The 22,164-nt window shown below is 34.5% G+C and overlaps 1 protein-coding gene across 3 annotated transcripts in view; it reads left to right on the top strand.

Annotated features, from left to right (window-relative positions):
• Positions 1-22,164, top strand: part of AGMO (alkylglycerol monooxygenase) — a 393,108-nt gene that overhangs the window by 246,238 nt on the left and 124,706 nt on the right. For all 3 annotated transcript variants that reach the window (XR_012380236.1, XM_025873380.2, XM_073898903.1), the window contains exon 13: positions 1,682-1,787. Coding sequence is in view for 2 of the 3 variants with exons in the window: in XM_025873380.2 (XP_025729165.1) it covers positions 1,682-1,787 (106 nt within the window). In the remaining variant the exon portion in view is untranslated. The remainder of the gene's footprint in view (positions 1-1,681; positions 1,788-22,164) is intronic.

Raw genomic sequence — 22,164 nt, 5'->3', positions numbered from 1 at the left:
TGGACAGCATTTTTCATGATAAACAAATGCTACCAACAATCCAAATGTCCTTTACGAGGTGAGTGGATGCATGTATACTGGTACATTTACACAATGGAATGCTCTACAAGAGTGAAAAGAATGAGCTGCTGCCAAATGCAACATCATAAGTATATCTCATTAACAACACTAAATGAAAGATGCTAGGTACAAAAGACTGTGTACAATATAATCCCATTTATAAAAAGAAAAAATACAATAATTTTAAAGAATTTATGCTAATGTGGTAAAAATATTAATTTAAAAAGGAGAAAAAGGTTATGCTTATCATAAAGGGGTATAGTGATTCTTTCTCAGGTAGAAAGAAGATGGAAATATTGAGGAGGTACGAGCTACCTTTGGGGGTGCTGATATTGAGTGGTGGTTACAAGGTTGTTTATTTGTTCAAAGTCATCAAATTGCATATTTCTGTTTTATATATTTCCCTATATGTCTATTTCATTTCATAATATAAAATATTAAAAAGTAAAGAGAACATAATAAAAATCAATTGTGTTTTAAAGTAGAATTTTTTTTGCTGTTGGAAATTACCCAGATGTTGATTTTCTTTAAAAACTAGCTTATACTGATTATATAGCATTATTTGACAAGTGAAAATTTTTAATATTTTATTCACAGAACGATAAGTCGCATTACTTGAATGCAAACAATCATATACCATTACCCTGTTTTAACTGAGTTTAAAGTACTTGAAAAAAGTGTTCTCTTTTTTTGTATAAAAATGTTATATTCAATTTTAAAGAAACAGTCATAATTAGTAGATGCAGAAGAAATATTTGAGTTAAATAGATATATTACTTTAGATTTTCTTCATGTTTCTCTTCATACCTCTATATTCTAAATTAACTAAATAATATATCTGTATTATGACATTAATTCAAGAATCTTTTAATTAGAAAACTCACTTGTAACAATACTATTTATCTGTTACTAAAAATATTTATCCAACAGATGTTAGATGAATATATATGAAGCTTATTTTAAGCTGATAAAGTAGCTGTTCATTCCTGTTATTACAAGATAATTTATAAATGCTTATCTGTACATGACATTCAATGCTGTTTCAAATACATAAACATACTTATTTAACTTAGAGTTTGAATTTTAAGAATACCATTTATACAAAAATATTCATCACAAAATAAATAACAAAGGTCTATATTTATGCTACCTATCATATTATGCATAATCACATATTATCCATTTTCCCAATATTTCAGAAATCAACAATTCATGATTTTAGAGTGGTTAACTGTATTAGTCCTCCTTACAAGTCATTTTTTATATGAATGAAGTATAAAGGTATTGAGTGAGTGAAAGGAGCCTTGTTTACTTTAAATCCTAGAAATTTAGTTGTTTAGTATTTTATTTATTAGTTGAAAGTATGCTTCACCCTAACTCATCAAAGCTCAAACTAAGCAATACATTGATAAAGAACAGATTTTCTTTAAAAAGATGCATTTTATTTCTTAGTTTAATGGCTGTTTTCAAACAGCTTCAGAGGCACATGCTCTTCAAATATATTAAAATACTGTGTATTTCTTGAAAATTAAAAGAAATGTGTATCACTATATCAATTATAACATGTAAACATATGAAGAGCATCTTTAAAGCTAATATATGTTAATGACATTTGTTTCAGACCTAAGGCAGCTGTTCTGGAAACTTTCCGTTGCTTGGTATTCCTCATGTTGTGTAGATTTGGTCATCTGAAGCCTTTCATGCCTTCTTTGTCATTTGCCTTTGAGGTAAGACATTTGTTTTAGGAAGCTATAGCATGATTATACATCTATTGTGTATTTAATCCATTCATTCAACAATGTTTTTGTCTATTTTGTGACTAGTACTTGTGGGAAACTTACTTATTCATGTACTTACCATACCGTATTAATTGTTTCACCTGGAGCTAGTTAATATTGTTGAGTTTCAGCTTTTTGGTCTTTAAATTTGGATTGGTATCATTGACTTCATAGACTTGTTGGACAAGTTATATTGCATAATGTTTATAAAGAAAAAGTAGGCCACATAGTTGGTTTTCAGCAAGTAAAAAAATTACAGAAAGTTATTTACGGCTTTTAAGGTAAAGATTTGTTTAAAATGTTGTATCAATTACCCACAAGAGATGATGATTTTATAGAAATAAACCATTGATGTCACTGAGATTTTTCTACAACTGAAAAATATAAGTTAAAATTTAACCTTCTGTGATGATTAAAACTTATCTTCCAAGAACTTCCAAAAACTGGGGGGTATATATTTATTATCTCAGATCTTAGACAACTGTTAAAAAAATTTTATTCTCATCACTAAACTTTTAATGGACACGGTTTTATTCTTTTAAATTAAGGGTTATATCATTTAACTTTGGTGCTGAGCAGCCTACTAACATGCCCAGAATATACAATAGGTAACCCCTTTTAAACATGAAACATGAAAGCAAACCTTCTGCCAGCATCAATGGAAAGACTAAAATAGGCACTTTATAATTTAGTAATGATAGTAAATTGGAGCAAACTCTTTGGAAAACAATCTGGCACTACCATACAAGGCATATGAGTCTAAAAATGAGGGAGGAGAGATGTATATGTATAAATGTATATATTATATACATGTAAATATATCTGGAAAGATAAATAAGAATTTAATATATGGTTGCCTATGGAAAGGCCAATTGTGTGAGTAGGAGAAAAAAATATGGGGAAGATTTTCTTAACATTAAGTTAATATTCTTTACTACCTTTACATTTCTGCACCACCTGATTATATTTCTTTAAAAGTCATGTAAATTTAGGAAATGAGGCATAAAATGTTAGTATCAGGATACTAGATATCATCCATCTAATACATTTTGCATTTAAATAGGTACTAAATAAAGTTTATATGATGGGTACTTATATTGTTTCTTGAGATTACAACCTAAAAACAAAATGAAGAAACATAAATTGTACATATTTAATGAAATTTGGAAATATACATGCCAAAAAATAAAATATTAAAATCAAAGAATAGCATTCTCACACTCTAATGAGGGAAAATATTGTAATTATAGGTATAAAAGAAAATAATTCCAATTAATTAATCTACTCTTGGGTATACTATGGTAGTTTATCTTCAATGATCCAGAAGTAGAGAAATGGGTTCTTTAAGGTAGCCATGGTATAAACAAATGGGAATGTAGGATTATAGAACCATATTGAATTTGGGGTTCTTTGATGATGGGATAGTGGAGAACAGTGTAGTGTGTCTGACTTTTGAACATGATGAATTCTAGTGGTGAGATGCTGTCCATTTACTTATTTTAGTCAGTAGGAGAACATGAGTGGCTAAGACTTGAGCTTTGAAGCCACATTGCCTGAATTTGATTTCTAAATCAGAAACTTACTAGTATTTGTCAGCTTAAATATTCTTTGCCTTGCATTCTTTGTCTATAAATGGATGAAATAATAAGGTCTGTCTAATAGAAATTTGAGGATTAAAGGAGAATCTGTGTAAGAGATTTAGCATAGTGTGTAACATACAGTACATGCTCAATAAATATTAGATGCTATTATTATTATAATTTTATATGAAATGAAAGATCCCTTGGAATAATACTTTGGTTTGCCTCAGGATCCAAAAGTCAAGTATGGGAACAACTGAGTAGAGGAGCAAATAATGTTGAACCTAAAAGTCATGATTATGAACTCTTAGTCTAATGCTGACTCTATGACATGAGACTCTGTGCCTCAGGTTGTTTACCCGTAAAATAGGTTTGATGAGAGTTGACATGCACTGAGATTTTACTATGTTCTAAATGCCTTACTCCTATTACTTCATTTAATCTTCGTATCAGTGTAATGGGGTATAGCTACTATTATTATTTTTATAACAAAAAAATTGAGTTACAGAGAGGTTGAAAACTTGTCTGAATTAACATAACTAATAAGTGAACAAGTCAGGATATAAATTCAGACAGTCTGACACTGTGACTCTTAATTTAGCAACATTTTCTTCCATGTAATGATAGCAATACTTATTCACCTCAAGGAATTTAGATAAAAAATACAGATGCAACGTAGCAAAAGTACTTTGAAAAACATAAAGACCAAAAAAAAAAAGGTCTTATCAATTTGATGGCAAAAATGTTTTGAAAAGACGAATGGCTTCAATAACTTACCTCTGAATTATCTTTAGTTCATGATTCAAGGGAGGGAAGACATAATGGCAAAATCTTTCAGGCTGCTCACCTACTCTTTCCAGAACCTGTTCTTGTCCATCTAGGCACACAGACTGCTGATTCTTCAAGACTAAACACTGACTGTGATTTGCCAAGAAAACATTTCCTTAATATGGTGTGTTAATACTATCTATTTACATGGTTTGGTGCAAAAATTTAATGACAAAGGGTAGCACATAGGAAGCACCTGAAACATTTTAGTTACTATCTTTGTTCATATTACTATTAGTACCCTATTTTATAATTAAATATTATTGCTGCTATTCCTATTAAAGTATTATCATCATCATTATTATTAACCATTGAATTTCCATTGGTAAAACTCCACAAGTCTTCTCTGACCAGAGGTCAATAACTATATGGTAAAGACTGGGCAAGTATTTCATTATCAATGTTTTACTAGTGAAGCAGCCTTTTCTTCCACTTCTTTTTTGAGTTCAAGAAGAATGCAAATTACTAGTTATCAATTCTTATGTTCTTTAAATTCAAAATTAAAAAAAAACGAGTTATCAGGGGCGCCTGGGTGGCTCAGTCGGTTAAGCGACTGCCTTCGGTTCAGGTCATGATCCCAGGGTCCTGGGATCGAGCCCCGCATCGGGGGGGGGGGTCCCTGCTCAGCGGGGAGCCTGCTTCTCCCTCTCCCACTCCCCCTGCTTGTGTTCCTGCTCTTGCTATCTCTCTCTCTGTCAAATAAATAAATAAAATCTTTAAAAAAAAAGAGTTATCAGTTCTTATAGTCTTAATTGTGAATTTCATATTTGTGTTTTCCTCATATTAAGAAATTATGTAAATTTTTACTATTTATTGTAGTATTAATAGAACTAATTCTTTGCCTTAAATGAGGAGAAGAACCTAATAAATAGCCTCCGTGACTACATTCAGTAGGAATCAGGGGTGATTGTATTATTAAGGACACAATGTTCTCATCATTTTTCTTTGAAGCTATCATTAAAATCAGTGTCATTGAAGCAGTTAATCCCTTCTTTTATAAATTAATGTTGTATATATTGGCAACATCAGCTTGCAGCCCTGTGACTCTTCTCTATTTACCTTGAAGGCTGGTTGGAAGTTTTTCTGTTATACTGCTTCATTATGTAAGTCAGATGCCGTAGATTTGCACGGTAACCATCCTTCCACACTAGGCCTGTACTGCTGGTTACACCCACAGCTTTAAACACATACACACAAGCACACACAGGATGGAATATTGACCATAAAATTTTACTTAGATTATAAAACAGCTCTTAGGTAATTACAATTCTGAGTCACAAGTACAAAGCAGATTTTAAATTTGATCCTGTGTGATCTGTATGTAGAAAATGTATTCCCTTTAGCTTCTATCCATAAGAATATGAAGCAAAGGAGTGGTGCTGGGACTATTTATAAATAGAATTAACTGCTATAGAAATGCATAGTTGTTTATTTAGTGTGTGCAGTGGTTAGTCCATGCCCTTGCATATTTCTTTAGCGAGGTCAGTTAATATTTTGACCACCAATTCATATACTTTTTTAAAAAAAGATTGATTTTATTTATTTATGTATTTATTTATTTAAAGAGCGTGAGTGTCAGGGGTTTGTGGTGCAGAGGGAGAGGGAGAGAGAATCTCAAGCAGACTCCACGCTGAACAGGGAGCCTGACCCGGGACTCCATCCCGTGGCCCTGGGACTATGACCTAAGCCGAATGATCATGACCTGAGCTGAAGGCAGATGCTTAACCATCTGAGCCACCCAGGTACCCCTCATGCACAGGAAATTTGACAGAAAAACAATCCCTTCATTCTTCCATTCATTCATTTCTCACTAACATACAGCACAGACATTTTTTTTCCTACTATCTCATGTGTAATTTGTTCTTTCTAAGATGTGCCTATGAAACTGTGGTTGATTTAGTTTTTTCTTACATCAGTAGCTTTAAAAATATCTAATCTGATGAGCCTTTTTAAAGGGAAGATAGCAAAATCAAAAATAAATAGCAATTTTTGATAAGTATACATGTATATAAGAGAATGGGAAATACTCATTTACAGATATTTTGATCCTATATGTATTTTGTTTCATATAACTTTTTCTTTAACTGAGAAGATAGTTAAGGTACTGGAGAAAGTATTGGCTTTGAAGTCACACAAATCTAAGTGTCATTCCCAGCTCTGTCAATTGGTTGTGTGGTCTTCAGGAAGTTATCTAAAATAACCACAGCTTAGCTCCCTAGCTTTTTCCCTCAGCAAAAAGAAGAATAAAAATCCCCCAGGGATTGTTTTGATATTCAAAGGACTAAAGGAGATAGAATGTAGCATAATACCTGGTATGTAAGTAGTGAGAATTATTCATAATAATTATATACATATATATTATAAACACACATACATACACAAGCTACACATACACATTTAAAATAATGTTTTTAAAACTAGGACATTTAAAGCAATGAAAATATGAACCTGAAAATACCTGCTTTCTAGTGGCCAAATAATTTGAGTTGATTACAAAAGAACTTTTGGAATTTGAAGAATGGCTTTAAAATCTGATTTATAGATTTTAGTTTAGTTATGTCATTAAAACATCACTCCTAAAGGGTAAACCAACTTGTATCTGCTGAAGATGTGCACAAGAGCTGGGTAGAATTTGGAGAGGAAGAATTTGGGAGGAAGGTGGAGAGCACTTGACTTAAGGGAGAGTACAATGAAAAGTCCATGAATCAGGGGAGACCATGGGCTGCTTAAGTGATGACAGGAGCCTAGTAACAGCAGCCCAAAGTGTGGATCCTGATAGGAGGTAAATAAATGCCCATGGAGGATAGAACCAGCTTGCCTAATGCTTTCAGTGGTAGGCAGAAACGTTTATTCCACACTTACTGGAACACCAGCTCCAGTAAAAACAGAGCAAAAAGCCCTGTCTTTGTGGAGATTAGCTTTTAATCAGTGTATTAATTTTTGATTGCTGTGTAACAAATTACCACAAATTTAGTGGCTTAAAACAACACACATTTATTATCTAACAGTTCCCATGGGTCAGGAGGTCAGGCACAGTTTTGCTCAAAACTCCGTTCAGGGTCTCCAGAGGCTGCATTTAAGGTAAGTCTTGGCCAGATTGTGTTCTCATCTGGAGGCTCAACGACGGAAAAATCCACTTCTGAGCTCATTCACATTGTTGACAGAACTCATTTCCTTGCAGCTGTATGACTTAGGGCCCCGGCTTTTTGCTGGCTTTTGAGTGGAGGCTGCTCTCAGGTGCTGGAGGCTGCCTGCAGGTCCACCCCACGTGGGCAGCCTCAACATGGCTGCTTACTTCATCAAACCTGAAAGGAGAACTTTGCTTTAGGGCTCAACCGCTCTTCTTAAGAGCTTTTAGCTGATTAAGCTAGGCTCCTCCAGGAGAATCTCCTTTTTTATCAAATGAAAAACAACTGATTTAGGATCCTAATTACAGCTGCAAAATCCCTTCATCTGTGCCATATTCTGTTGGCTAGAAGCAAGCCCTAGGCCTCATCCACACTCCAGGAGAGGGGATTGTACAAGCTAACAGGTCATAAACGGCAAGGGTGGGGATCATGTGGCCACCCTAGTTTCTGTCTGCCACAGCTGGGGAAGATGGACACAATAACTCAAATACTTACATACATAGACATATATGTTTATACTCACATATATGGCTTAGCAGATCATTATTAAAAAATACATCAGGGATGGAGGAGGCAAAATTTTTTAGAACATGGTGGTGACATTTCAGTTAAGACCTGATGTGAGGGCAAAAACCATATGGATTCCAGCAGAAGAGCCCGTAAAGGCAACATCAAGTGCAAAGGTGCCGAGGCACATTGTCCTATTATGGACGTGAACACTGCACATGTTTGCAATTGAGTAAGCAAGAGGGAAAGTGGTAGAAAATACAGTCAGAGCAGTAATGGGGGTCAGACCATGTGAGCCCTTTTGGTCATTGTAATTACGCATTTTACTCCAGGTAAAATGACCCCCCTGGAGAGTTGAAGCAGAGGATGTGTATGAACTGACTAACATTTTAAGATCACTTTGATGGCTGAGTTGAGGACAATGAAAGGGGGGTAGGAAGAGGGTGCGAGGACACCAGTTAGGACACTGTCATAGGCATGAAGGTGAGAGAAATGAGTGTCCTAGAGAACGTGAGAAGTTGTCAAATTCAGGAAGCAATCTTGAAGTAGAAAAGGCAAGATTTGCTCACAGGTCAGATGAGAAAATGGGGGGAAAAAAAAGAGTTGAGAATGACTATGATGGTTTTGGTCTGAGAAAATAAAAGAATGCAGTTACCATGAACTAAGATGGGAAGAATCTAGGAGGAAAAGTTAAAAGTGGTAGTGGATCTCCAAGTTCAATTTTATTTGATGGGATTGTGTTTATTGATTTCATAGTTATCTTCCTGCTGATAGAATTCTTAATCTGTTTTGCACAAACAATTCAATGCAGAGAAGGTAGATGGGAAGAAAATACATCGACATTTTATTAGTGGTTGTGTTTATGTGTTGTGACTTGAATTTTTTTCTTTGTGATTACTGCATTTTTTAATGAACATATATTATCTTTAATCCTATATCGTGAAGTCTTTTTTTTTTTTTCTTAGCCAAGTTTACCTGTTCACAGTTTTGTAATAGGAGTTAAGATGAAATATATAAAAGATATGTCTGGACAACCAGAGAGAAGTCAGAGCTTCAGTTAAAGACATTTGAATGCTGTTGGCAATGCCAGGGAGCAGCACAACATGGATGGGAGGTACTCCCACCAGCTGTGTTATCAGAGTCCCGGGGCTGCTATCTATATGAGGTGTCACTGTAAAGTAACTGAAATGATGTCATGAAACCATGATATTTTTAATTAAGACTAATTTTTTAGACCAGTTTAAGTTTTCCAGCAAAACTGAGGGGAAGGTAGAGATTTCCCATCTACCCCTTGCCCCCACACATGCACAGCCTCTTTGACTATCAACATTCCCCACCGGAATAGTGCATTTGTTACAACAGATGAACCTAGGTTGACACATCAGAGCCACCCAAAGTCCATAATTTACCTTATGGCTCTCCATTGGTGTTGAAAATTTATGGTTTGGACAAATGTATAGTAACAAGTATCCATTGTTATAGGATCATACAGAGTATTTCCACTGCCCTAAAACTCCTCTGTGCTCTGCCTTGTCATCCCTCCCTGTGCTCCTCAATCCGTGATAACCACTGATCTTTATACTGTGTCCATAGTTCTGCCTTCAGTCATATAGTTGGAATCAGACAGTATGAAATATTTTCAGATTGTCTTCTTTCACTTAGTAATATACATTTAAGTTTTCTTCATGTCTTTTCATGGGTTCATAGCTCTTTGTGTGTGTGTGCTGAACAATTTTCCATTGTTTGGATGTACCACCGTTTGTTTATTCATTCACCTACTAAAGGACATTTTGGTTCCTTCCAAGTTTTGGCAATTATGAATAACAATGCTATAAACACCCTGTGCAGGTTTTTTTGTGGACATAAGTTTTCTCTTCCTTTGGGTAGATATGAAGGAGCACAATTGCTGGATCATATGGTAAGAGTATGTTTAGTTTTGTCAGAAATCTCCAAACTGTCTTCCAAAATGGCTATACCATTTTGCATCCCTGAATAAGAGTTTCTTTTGCTTCATATCCTCACCAGCATTTGGTGTTAGCATTTGGTGTTAACAGTTCCAGATTTTGGCCATTCTAATAGGTGTTTAGTGATATCTCATTGTTTTAATTTGCATTTCCCTGTTGACATATGATATGGAGCATCTTTTTGTATGATTGTATGTTCTTTGGTGAGGTGTCAGTTAAGATCTTTGGCCCATTTTTAAAAATTCTGTTGTTTTTTTTATTGTTGAGGTTTTTTTGTTTTATTATGTTCAGTTAGCCACTGTATAGTACATGGTTAGTTTTTGATGTAGTGTTCAATGATTCATTAGTTAAGTATAACACCCAGTGCTCATTACAACACTATTGTTGAGTTTTAAAAGTTCTTTGTATATTTTAGATGACTGTTCTTCATCAGATGTGTCTTTAGGAAATCTTTGCTCCCAGTCTGTAGCTTGTCTTCTCAATCTCTTGACATTGTCTTTTGCGTAGCAGAAGTTTTTAATTTTAAAAATTCAGCTTATAAATTATTTCTTTGATGGAGTGTATCTTTGGTGTTGTATCTAAAAAAGCAATGCCATACCCAAGATCATCTATGTTATCTTCTAGGAGTTTTATAGTTTTTCATTTTTAAATTAAATGTGTGATCATTGAGTAAATTTTTGTAAAGAGTATAATGTCTGTGTCAGATTCATTTGTGTGTATGTCCATTTCTTTGAGCACCTTTCTTTGAAAAGACTATCTTTGCTCCATTGCATTGTCCTTGCTCCCTTGTCACAGATCTTTTGACTATATTTATGTGGGTCGATTTCCTCACTCTCTATTCTGTCCTATTGATATAATTGCCTATTCTTTCACGAATACTACACTACCTTGATCATTGTTGCTTTCCAGTAAGTCTTAAAGTCAGGTAGTGTTAATGCACCAACACTGTCCCTCTCCTTCAATATTGTGTTGGCTATTCTGGGTCTTTTGCCTTTTCCTGTAAACTAGAATCAGTTTGTCAATATCACAAATTAACTTGCTGGGATTTTGATGGTGATTGCATTGAATCTAATTGGAAGAACTGACATCTTGACAATATTGAGTCTTCCTATATGTGAATGCAGAGTACCTTTCCATTTATTTATTTATTTTTTTAAGATTACTTATTTGAGAGAGAGAGAGTATGGGGAGGGAGTGGCTGAGGGAGAGAGAGAATCTTAAGCACACTCCCGCTAAGTGGGGAGCCCCATGTGGGGCTCTGTCTCACAACCCTGAGATCATGACCTGAGCCAAAATCCAGAGTTGGATGCTTAACCGACTAAGCCACGCAGGCGCCCCCTCCATTTATTTAGTTTTTTATTTCATTCTTGGAGTTTTGTAATTTTCCTCATACAGAACTTGTATATACAGTATTTTGTTAGATTTATTGCCTGCATAATTTTTTTTTTTAGTTTTAATGTAAATTGCATTGCACTTTTATTTTCAAATTCCACTGGTTCATTCCTGGTATGTAGGAAAGTGATTGACTTTTTCTATTAACCCTATACCCTGCAACCTTATCCTAATCACTTATTAGTCCCAGGAGTTTTTTGTTGATTCTTTCAGATTTTCTACATAATCATGCCATCTGCTTAGCTTAGCAAGAAAGGAACAGAATGAGGAGTTTAGTTGTTGACTTTTTATTTATAGATTTTTCACTAAAATAATCAGAAAGCTTAAGTTAAACTATATTCATATATAAGCTTTTTCACTATATCATCATTTTTTAAAATTTTTACCAATAAATATCATAGGTAATTTTAGTTTACAAAAGCTACAGGTAGTATTCCAAGTGGTTTATAAATATAATTTCCTTAAATACTCATAGCAACTTTATAATGTAGATGCTACTATATGTCACATTTAACAGATGAGGAAATTGACAAGTAATTTGCCCAAGGCCACAATCCTGTATGCAGAAAAGACAGGATTCAAACCCAGGCAAGTCTGTAACTTGTGCCTTTGACATGCTATACTGTGAATCGTGCCTTGAATTGTTTAGTGTCAATGTTGGGCATTCTTTTTTTTTTATTATTTTTATTTTTAGTCTGGATTCATTTAGTTACAAGTGCTAGAAAACTCAATAAACACTGGCTAAGAACAAGAGTGAAAATAGTGATTTATGTTCAGTGTTGTCATTCTTCAGGGCCTGGTCCTGGGATCCTGCTTTCTTCTCTATCCACCCTCACCCATTTCTATTTCTTTAAACACCATGGATGTAGTGATGACTCCCAAAATTTTATCCCCAGACCAGAACTCTAACCTCAGCTGTAAACTCACACATTCTGTTACCTATTTAAGATCTTCTCCTGAATGAGGTAGACACATCAGACAATTGCATATGCAAAGGTGAGCTCTTAATGCCTTTCTCCTACATATCCTGTTCCATCTCAGTAGATTTACATCTCAATAAATAGGCACCACAGACACTTTCACTTAATTCATATATCTAGTAATCATTCTTGTTTTACCTTCTCTTTTGCCACCCACTCAGCAACTTCTATGGCTTCTACTCCAAGATACTTCTTAGACTTCATCCCCATTGTCACCATCCTAACTGAAAGCACCAGCATATCTTGTTAGGTCTGATACAGTATATTCCTAAATATTCATTCACCTTACTCTATGCTTGATACTTTCTGATACACTTTATATGTATAACATGATCAAGTTTAATTTAAACTGCTAAATAGCTTTAGATGGCACTTGGAATAAAATCCAAACCCTTTACCATAACCTACAAGGCCCTCAGTGAAACATTCATACTCAGTTGCCACTACTGGCTCATTCCTCAGTCTTGGAAGTTAAGCTAATGAAAAAAATACATGGATAAATAAAGTTATGGCTCTAGTATACAGCAGGTTACTTTATTTCTAATAAAGTCATGAGAAAGATCATGTAACTTTTTTCATTGGCATAGTTAGGAATTTCTTGGAAGAAACCTACTTCAACAGAAAAGAAAAAAAACAACTATGATGTGTCTGCAGGTCATTTTGATTCATCTCAATATTTTTCTTTAATTACCTCATCTTTTAAAATTTAAATACACTTATTTTAAATGGAAAATTTTTCACTATAGTAATAGAAAACCCTAAAGTTAAAAATACCCAGAAACAGAAATACCCAATTTAAAAGGTCATAAGTTTTTGAAATAAAAATACTAGTAAAAATAAAAATCCTAACTCACAAAAGTCATATCTGAAAATTAAATCCCTATGAAAATGGCATTAAATGTGATTATTCAGCAACATAGGGATGTTTAGCTTTAATGTAATTGTCAGAGTCACTTCTAGCATTCACATTTCCATCCTAACTCCTGTTTTATTTTATTTTTTTATTTTTTTTAATTTTTTTTAAAGATTTTATTTATTTATTTGAGAGAGAGAATGAGATAGAGAGAGCGCATGAGAGGGGAGAGGGTCAGAGGGAGAAGCAGACTCCCCGCCGAGCAGGGAGCCCGATGTGGGACTCGATCCCAGGACTCCGGGATCATGACCTGAGCCGAAGGCAGTCGCCTAACCGACTGAGCCACCCAGGCGCCCTCCTGTTTTATTTTAAATGTGTATATCCCCAAAGATTCATTTGAATAAGGTCAAAACAAACAAATGAAATTAAGATAAGTGAAAAACAAAAACAAAAACAAAAACAAAAACTTTGTACCTGAAACTAATGTTACACCGTATATTAACTACCTGGAATTTAAATAAAAACTTGAAACTAAAAATAAAATAAAAAATAAATAAATCACATGATCAATCCAAACAAAAAAAAATTAAGTAACAACCTGAAAACTCACAGAGATGTACTTTTTTTTGTCTCACAGGCCCTGATTATGGGTCCTGGAGATCAACCTTGAGGACACATTCGATGTCAGAAGATACATATACTTGAGTCCCCCAAGTGATGGATATAGGGTACATACCTTTCAGCGTACCTGAAGTCCCTGCTAAGTAATGGAGAGTAGTGCTTTAGATCTTAAAGACCTTGGGAAGGGACTCATTTTGGAGTGCAGAAAATCCCACCTGCATCCAAAGAGGATATCCTTGGAGGGACCCTTAGCAACCTATTCCAGATTTCTGACTGAAATCATATCAAGTAGCACCATTCGTATGCATTTTAACCTTTAGGAAACATCCTTCCTGTTGTCCAACTCTGGAATCTAATTTGTCATGCCTCTTTTTTTTTAAGATTTTATTTATTTATTTATTTGACAGAGAGAGACACAGCGAGAGAGGGAACACAAGCAGGGGGAGTGGCAGAGGGAGAAGCAGGCTTCCCGCTGAGCAGGGAGCCCGATGCGGGGCTCGATCCTAGGACCGTGGTATCATGACCTAAGCCGAAGGCAGATGCTTAACGACTGAGCCACACAGGTGCCCCTTGTCATGCCTTCTTATTAGTTACCTTTTCAACATGATTATCTTGCCTGGACAGATCTTTTGAAAAAGAAAAAAAATTTACCAATGTTAACAGTTTGCCACCTCAGGTGTTTTTGTGCAGAAGAGGAAGCCAACACTCAGCAGCAACAACAATAAGACTGTTCAGCATTTATTTATTCAGTAAATATTAAAGGAGCCCTGGCAGCACCTGCTACAGAGCTGTTACCCAAATGGAGGAGAGCATGTTGCTGGAATTTTAATCTTACATAGAATGCTGAATTAAATATTTATTGATTTCAAATAACATGACATGTAGAATCAGATGTCCCTTGTTACCTAAATGTTTGGTCAAAATACCTGAATCAGTAAGTGAAGGAAGGTTTAACAGTTCTTAGCAGCTTCATGGTTCATAGATTCTTCATTCTTTCTGTTTTTGGTAAAATTCAGCTTTTTTTGGTGTTTATCTGTTTCTACATAACAAACCAACCCAAAAGGGCTTATTTATTATTTCTCACAAATACATGGTGGTTCCACTGTTCATTTCTCTTAGGCTCACTTATTGGGCTATATAGGGATCAGCTGGGCTGGACAGTCACATGGGTCACATGAAGGGTCTCAGCAGGAACACCTTTATTTTCCCTCCCTAACCTCTCAGTCTCCAGTGGGCCAGACTTCTTGAAGCCAAGGTTCTGGAACGTAAAAAAAAAAACTCACTTCTGCCATTTTCCATTGGTCGCACACATGACCAGTCTAGCCAATGTTCAAGGGTGGAAAATAGACTCTATCTCTTGAATGAAGATCAGTCAGGTCAATTGTAAAGGGGCATATCTGAAATTATGGCCATTATGCAACCTACCACATTTGGGTCTTATGTGATTTAAATTCATGATGATTAGTATATCACAGAATGTAAACATATTTGTCTAAAGCCATCACAGACAATTCATTTCAGCTTTATATTTGGTCACATTGTGAACACAAAGAAGAGACTGCACCCAACTTTTTTCATGAAATATATGGTAATCTGCCATAAACATACTTATGGATTCAAGGGGAAAATCACACACACACACACACACACACACACACACACACACACACACTGACCTATGAATATTCATGGCATACAGCATTTCTGAATAGTCTATTTTAAAATTATTCAAACTTCAAATATTTTTATCAACTGCACAAAGTTTATTTATGGGTAGTAGTTTTGTTTTAAATAATACCTGTCTTCATATCAACTCATAATTATTTTCCTATCATCTAGTATTTATTATATATTAAATTACATAAAATATTTTTAAAAGATAATAACATGAAAACCACTCAATTAAAACTATAATGTTACAGTACCAGTGAAGTATTATTAACACCTGTGATCTACTACCTTTTTGATTCCTTCTCTTTCACGCTCCCACAGATACAACTCTTATTTTATACTTACTGCTTATCATTTCCATGTGTTTTCTAAACAAGTTCTATGTTTTCATATTCATAAATTTATCACTAAGTCATATTTGATTTATTTTTTAAAAATGTTTGAGTGCAATAAAATGGTATCATACCAAATATAGTTTCCTTCTATTTCCTTTAATTTACTGAATGTTTTATTTCTAAAATGTATCCTTTTTCTTTCACGTAGTTGTAATTCATTCACTTTGATTGCTATAAAGTATTTTGTTCTACAACTATATTAAAATATCCATTCTCTAGTGCTTGTTCCTAGCTTTTATTTTTATAGTCCTGCAGTGAAAATTCATGCACACATCTTCTAGTGTACATGGCATTTATGTAGTTTCTCTAGGTTATACAGTAAGGGTAGAATGGCTAGTTATAGGAAATGTGCATGATTACATTAAGAGAATGTCAATTTGTTTACCCATGTGTTATAAAATACCACTATCAGAGTATATATGCCCTCATCAAAGCCAGAATTATCTTTTGTTCATCTGGGAATTAAGTATCTCATTGTATTTCTAATTACCATTTTCCTGTTTACTGCTAAAGTGAATCATTATTTCATCTTTATTGGCCATTCATATTTCTTTTCCTGTGATAGGCTTTTTCATGTCATTTACCCGTTTTTCTATATTGTTGTTATTTTCTTCTGCTTTTTAGAAATTCTATATATGAAATACCAATCCTTTTTCATTTATATTTGTTAAAAGCATATTCTCCCAGTTTGTAGTTTGTCTCATTGCCCTGGGATTGAACTCAAATGAATTTCATTTCCACAGAGTAATGCCAAATAACAGTATACTGTAACCTCCACACATGAAGATGGTAGTACTAAACCATTCATTATTAGTAATTCAGATAAACATAAACTTTTTTCTATATAATGCTAGATATATCTAGTAACAATTCCTCCTCTAACCACCAGTATGCCTACATAACTCCTGAACAGGGCTATGAATCAAGGCTATAATTATGCAAAAATATAATGCTAACATATAATTTGAAGATTAATTCCACAATCATGGCTCCTCTAGCAAGGTTTATGGACTATTTGAATTTTAAATACATAGATCAGGATTTCCCCCATCCTTTTGTATGGGAGAATACTCAAATTTAAAGTTTATTCAAAATCTACTCTATTGCATAGCAAAACTGCTAAAATGTACTGAAAATCCCTTATGTACATTGATGCTATATTACTGAGAATATATTTTATATGACATAAGAAATTTTTAATTTTAGCAAAAAAAATGCAGAATTCAGGGAATAGCATAAAAGACACAAACACTGAGGGTTTGTTTTTTTTTTTTTAGCAAATTTGGCATACAGCATTTGAGATTTTGTCATTCTTTGAGATTTTGTCATTCTTTCATATAATAAAGCTTTGGCACTTTTCCTTCACCTTTAACTCAATTTAAGTGTCATTGTCACTTTTAAAATATTTTTGTCCTTTCACTTTCCCTTACCATCCTTGTATTTCTAGTATCTAAAGATATCATTTTTCAAGGTTTATCATCACATACAATTAACAAATATTCACCCTGTTCCAAGTTTTGTGCTTTATGTGTGTAATCTCATTCATAATGCACATATATCTCCTATTTCATACTATGTACTATCCTATAAGAGTGGATAGAAAATAACTATAGTAGGGGCACCTGGGTGGTACATTTGTTTAAGCATCCAACTCTTGGTTTCCACTCAGGTCATGATCTCAGGGTCACGAGATAGAGCCCCGCATCCCCTCAGTGTGTAGTCTGCTTAGGTTTCTCTCTTCCTCTCCCTCTGCCCCTCCCGCTCATGTTCTCTCTCTCTCTAAAATAAATAAATAAATCTCTTTAAAAAAAAAATAACTAATATATTAGGTGAGAAGCAGGCTAAGTAATAGGTGAAAATAAGCTCTTTGAGGTGATTTATATGTGGCCCTTTTTAAAAAAAATACTGTCCACTTCCTGTTACTCTTCCAAAAATACTTTTTCTTGCTATGAACAACAAAATATGTGGTAACCAAAATGAAGCAATATTAGAATATAGTAGTGCTTTTTTCTTTAAATACATATTATATATATATATTACAGTAGATTATATAAATATGTATACATATATATATTATATAAATATGTATACATATATATATACATAATATTATATGTATACATATAATATTAAATTTCTCGAAATGTATTGTCTCTTGTGTAGGATTTTAAAATACTGAATCCACATACAAGAAAATGTTAATCCATGATAGTTACCTATGTATCATCTTTTCCTATTAAAATGGTTAAAATTAAGAAACATAGATATATTTGTACCCATCCACCTCTTCTCTCTTGCCCTTATTTGAAAAGCCCCTGCATGGGCATTCACTAAGAGCAGATGCTTTGGCAAATACTTTAGGTTGAAGGAGATTTTCACCATTAGGTGTTTTTTCTGCATTTTACTATTATGTGTATTATAAAGAACACAAATTTTATACATTTCTGATTAGTTCATACTGAAATCATCAAAACATAGGTGAAATCTAAAGGGGAATTTTACATTAAAAATACTGAGCATCGGTGGAGGGCGCCTGGGTGGCAAAGTTGGTTAAACCTCGTACTCTTGGTTTCCACTCAGGTGGTGATCTCAGGGTCTTGGGATCAAGCCCCACATCAGGCTCCGCTGAGCACAGAATCTGCTTGGGACTCTCTCTCCCTCCCCCTGTGCTCTGTCTAAAATAAATAAATCTTTGAAAAATAAAAATACTGGGTTTTTAAAATATATTTTAAATGCATTTCTGTCAGTTTAGTTTCTGCTTGTTTTGTTTACTTTGTCTTTTTTTTTTTCTTGTTTTGGCTGTTCTTGTTTGAAAACAGGAAGTGATTCCTTGCCAAGAGTGGTTTAGCTAGAAGAGCAAACATGTTGAATTTAACATTGCAAACTTAGTAATTTTGAGTGAGGTTTAAATGGATACAATCTCTATTAATTATATTGTTTGTATAAAAATAGAAATTCAGGAATGTTAGAAATCTAGCTCTCTGCATGGCCGATTCCTGACCACTGAACCAGTTTCCATCCTGTCGACTCATATCCCTCTACATTTTTCACGGATGTCCTTTAATCTGACTTATTTGTGGGTCTAATCCACCAGTGCCAGCATGGTGAATTACGAGCAGCAGTTTAAGGTAAACATCATTTACTCATAAGAAATTGTTTCCACATCACCTCGGTTTTCTGCTTGGCGTTTAAAAAAAGAAACGCTGCCCCTTTTTATAATCACTTGTCCTACGTTTGAAATAATAAAGAGCCCCACATTTTGCCTGCTCCAGTCTGAGTGTGCCGCGCGTTGTGCTATGATTTATGACCTGAGCATCCGACACTCTCCATGCACTAACAAGATGGCCCGCTGCGTTTGAAATATATCCCCCAAATGAAAGCAAACACGGCTTTGTGATATAAAGCCTTGTCAGCACGCAAGGAATTAAACACGTGCAATTTATAATTTTTAGTCTTTCTTTTTGCATTGCCTTTAAGAAGGCTAAAATAGGTTAAGATCCATGGGTGGACAGGATTTCACATACTAGAGGAGAGCTCTAAGGGGAATCCTGACCTTGAGAAAAAGGCGCAGGGAGATTTGGCAGAACGTCAACGTGGTTTCCACTAGTACATGACAGGGACTCATTATGGACTTGCTGTTGCCTGTAAGCTGGTTTCACTACCATCAACTATGAGGCCAGAATGCCTGGTTCCAGATGCTCTTGCCAATTGACCGTAAAATTGCTATGCATTTCTGGCCAAGCCCAAGATTTTAAAAGCTCCCCTCCTCCTCCCCTCAACACCCTAACCCCCAGTTCCCTCTAAAAAGCTGCTCATTATTCTTCCTTTGCCCCCTGATCTCAGCAAAAGAAATACTTCTGGAATCAATTAGAAATGTCTGCCCTTGATGAGGTTTGCACGTGAGTTTGGAGTTGTGAGGCTCTGATAGTGTCAGCCAACAGCTGCACTTTCAGGTGGTAAAATCTAAGAAGGAATTTTCCAGGGTTTATTTACCATCATAAAAAATTTTTAAAATAGGCATTGCATGTCGGGAGACCGTCTTACATGCCTTTGAAAGTGAGTTTAAATTTGGATTATATATTTATTTTATCCACAATGAGCAAACTGGAGATCTCTGATTGGGGGAATCTTACCATTTCCTTAATAGATTGTGTCAAATGATTATAAATACTAGAAACAGGGGTCTCCTTTCTGAAGGTTAATGGTAAAAGAACATCTGTTATTTTTTCTGTCATATTGATTGCTCGACAAGTAGATAGTCAAGATTAATGGGAATCAGAACCCATTTTCTGAAAATAATGTGAATTATTCTGTGTAATATGTTTGCCTGCTCTTTCTATCTATATATGCATATAAGATTTTTAATCAAAATTACAACAAGAATTTTTTTTCTTTTTAAATATAACTATTTGGTAAACTTTTATTAATGCTTATTTGATAAGATGCTATAAACTTCTTTTTATATTTATATATATCCTATTAAAATACATTAGCTATTGTAAGCATGGAAATGACATGATTTTCCTGAAGCCACATTGAGAAGCATAGTTACAACGCAAGTATCCAAATTATCACCTGGCACTTCCAAGCACATGGCCTTTTCTTTCTTTGGATGCATCATATGCTTCCTGGAAGTCTGCCTTTGTTTTTCCTGCTGGCTAAAAAGCGGAGACAATTTCAAGTGCACAGTTTCATCATGAAAATTTTCACCCCTGCTTTCAAGAAATGTTATCAAACTTTTTTTTTCCCAGCAAGTCACCATTAAATATAGAATTTTAGTTCCCAGAAATACCTCTTACTTGTGCATCAATGTTACTTCCCCTTAAAGTGTTGCCATTTCTACTTATATATAGTGGTGGAGAGGTGTGAAGAGAGAATTTTATGTCTGTTTCTCTAGTAGTATCTCCATATTTAAAGGCAACAGAGATAAGTTCAAATTTGCATTTTTATGAGAGCTCTTTTCTACAAGTGCAAACATTTACCTACTAATCAGTCAGGTTTCTAGATTGAGGTTTTTTGGTAAAACTAAGGGAATAACTATATTATCAAGTGTACCTAAAATATAGTACAGTTTATTATATTCATGGAATAACTCTAAGTAAGCTGAAAAATTTCATTACTTAGAATATCCGATGTCTCATGCATGCTACAATGTGATCAAGGTTAAAAAGACATATTTTGCCTCTTAGTTTCCTGGGTAAAGTAGCATATCAGCAATAACAAGGGCAAAAACAAACAAGGCTGAATGATTTTTAATTGCCATCTTTAAGAAATAGTGTCTCATTTATCCTTCTCCATGTCTGTCATATGCTCTGCATGTCATCGGCAAGCCAACCTTCCTTTTACTGAGTATAACAAACCCCCCAAAAAATAATGATATATACAGTCTTTAACAGCATTCTGGAAGGTACTTCCCTGTGATCAAATTATTACAGAAAGGAAAAGTTTCTTGATTCATACCTTTTCTCTGAGCTGAAACATCCTGTGTAGCAGCTTTTCCTAAATATGTTTGGGTCTAAGAGCAAGATCCAACTGCTTGGTACTAAGCACGTTGACAGTTGAAATGTTCTCTCCAGGGAAGAAGCAGAAATCTACTCTTCCTGACTCTCAAATGGGAGGCTTCCTTGTAGTTTCAAATGAGACTACAAACTCACTCTAACCATTTGGACATGCAATCTCAGAGAGAAGCATCAAGCTGGTCAAGAATTATTGCCTAACACCTCACTTGCCACTCCTAAGTCTGTTTTTAAGTGGTATCTTCACTACATGCTTACCCAATGGATCCAGGGAAATTGGCTGATACAGATTAAAGGCAAATATGGATTTTTCCACATATTTTATCCTGTCTTTTATATTATTTCTACCAAAATTCAATACTTACAAGGATTTTGACCTTCTGTATAGCATATGAAGGTAATATCTTAAATTGGGTTTGTTTGTGACAATGTCTGGCAGTGGCTTGGCCTACCTTTGTACAAGTATTTAAATTATTGTGAGGAGTTGGAGAAAAAATTGGACTCAGATTCCAGACACATGGCTATTATTAATTAACAACATGAGGGAGGTCACTTGGTTTTCAGCTTCACCATCTGTAAAGTTAAGGGAATACAATAGATTTCTAAAGTTACTTCATTGTGTAAGATTTCATACTGGTTGTGTGATTTAAAAGAAAATAAAATAGTTGCTATTGGTTTATAGTCATATAATTAATTTACTAAGACAAAGGGGATTCTGAGGAATCTTTGAGAAGTGAAGAGTTGAATCTATGAGATTTTTTAAAAGACAGAACTAAGACAATAAACATCCTAATTGTGCTTTGTGAGACTTTAACTACACCTCCATATAATCACCTTCAGGCCCTTTTCAACCTACAAAGTCATTCCAAACAAATGAAAAATCGAAGTAGA

Source organism: Callorhinus ursinus, unplaced genomic scaffold (assembly GCF_003265705.2).
Source record: "Callorhinus ursinus isolate GAN/ISIS: 27379988/994484 unplaced genomic scaffold, GSC_fseal_2.0 scaffold12, whole genome shotgun sequence".
Lineage (NCBI taxonomy): Eukaryota > Metazoa > Chordata > Mammalia > Carnivora > Otariidae > Callorhinus > Callorhinus ursinus.
The sequence above is the reverse complement of the archived record's forward strand: the minus strand, read 5'-3'. Positions and strand labels throughout refer to the sequence as shown.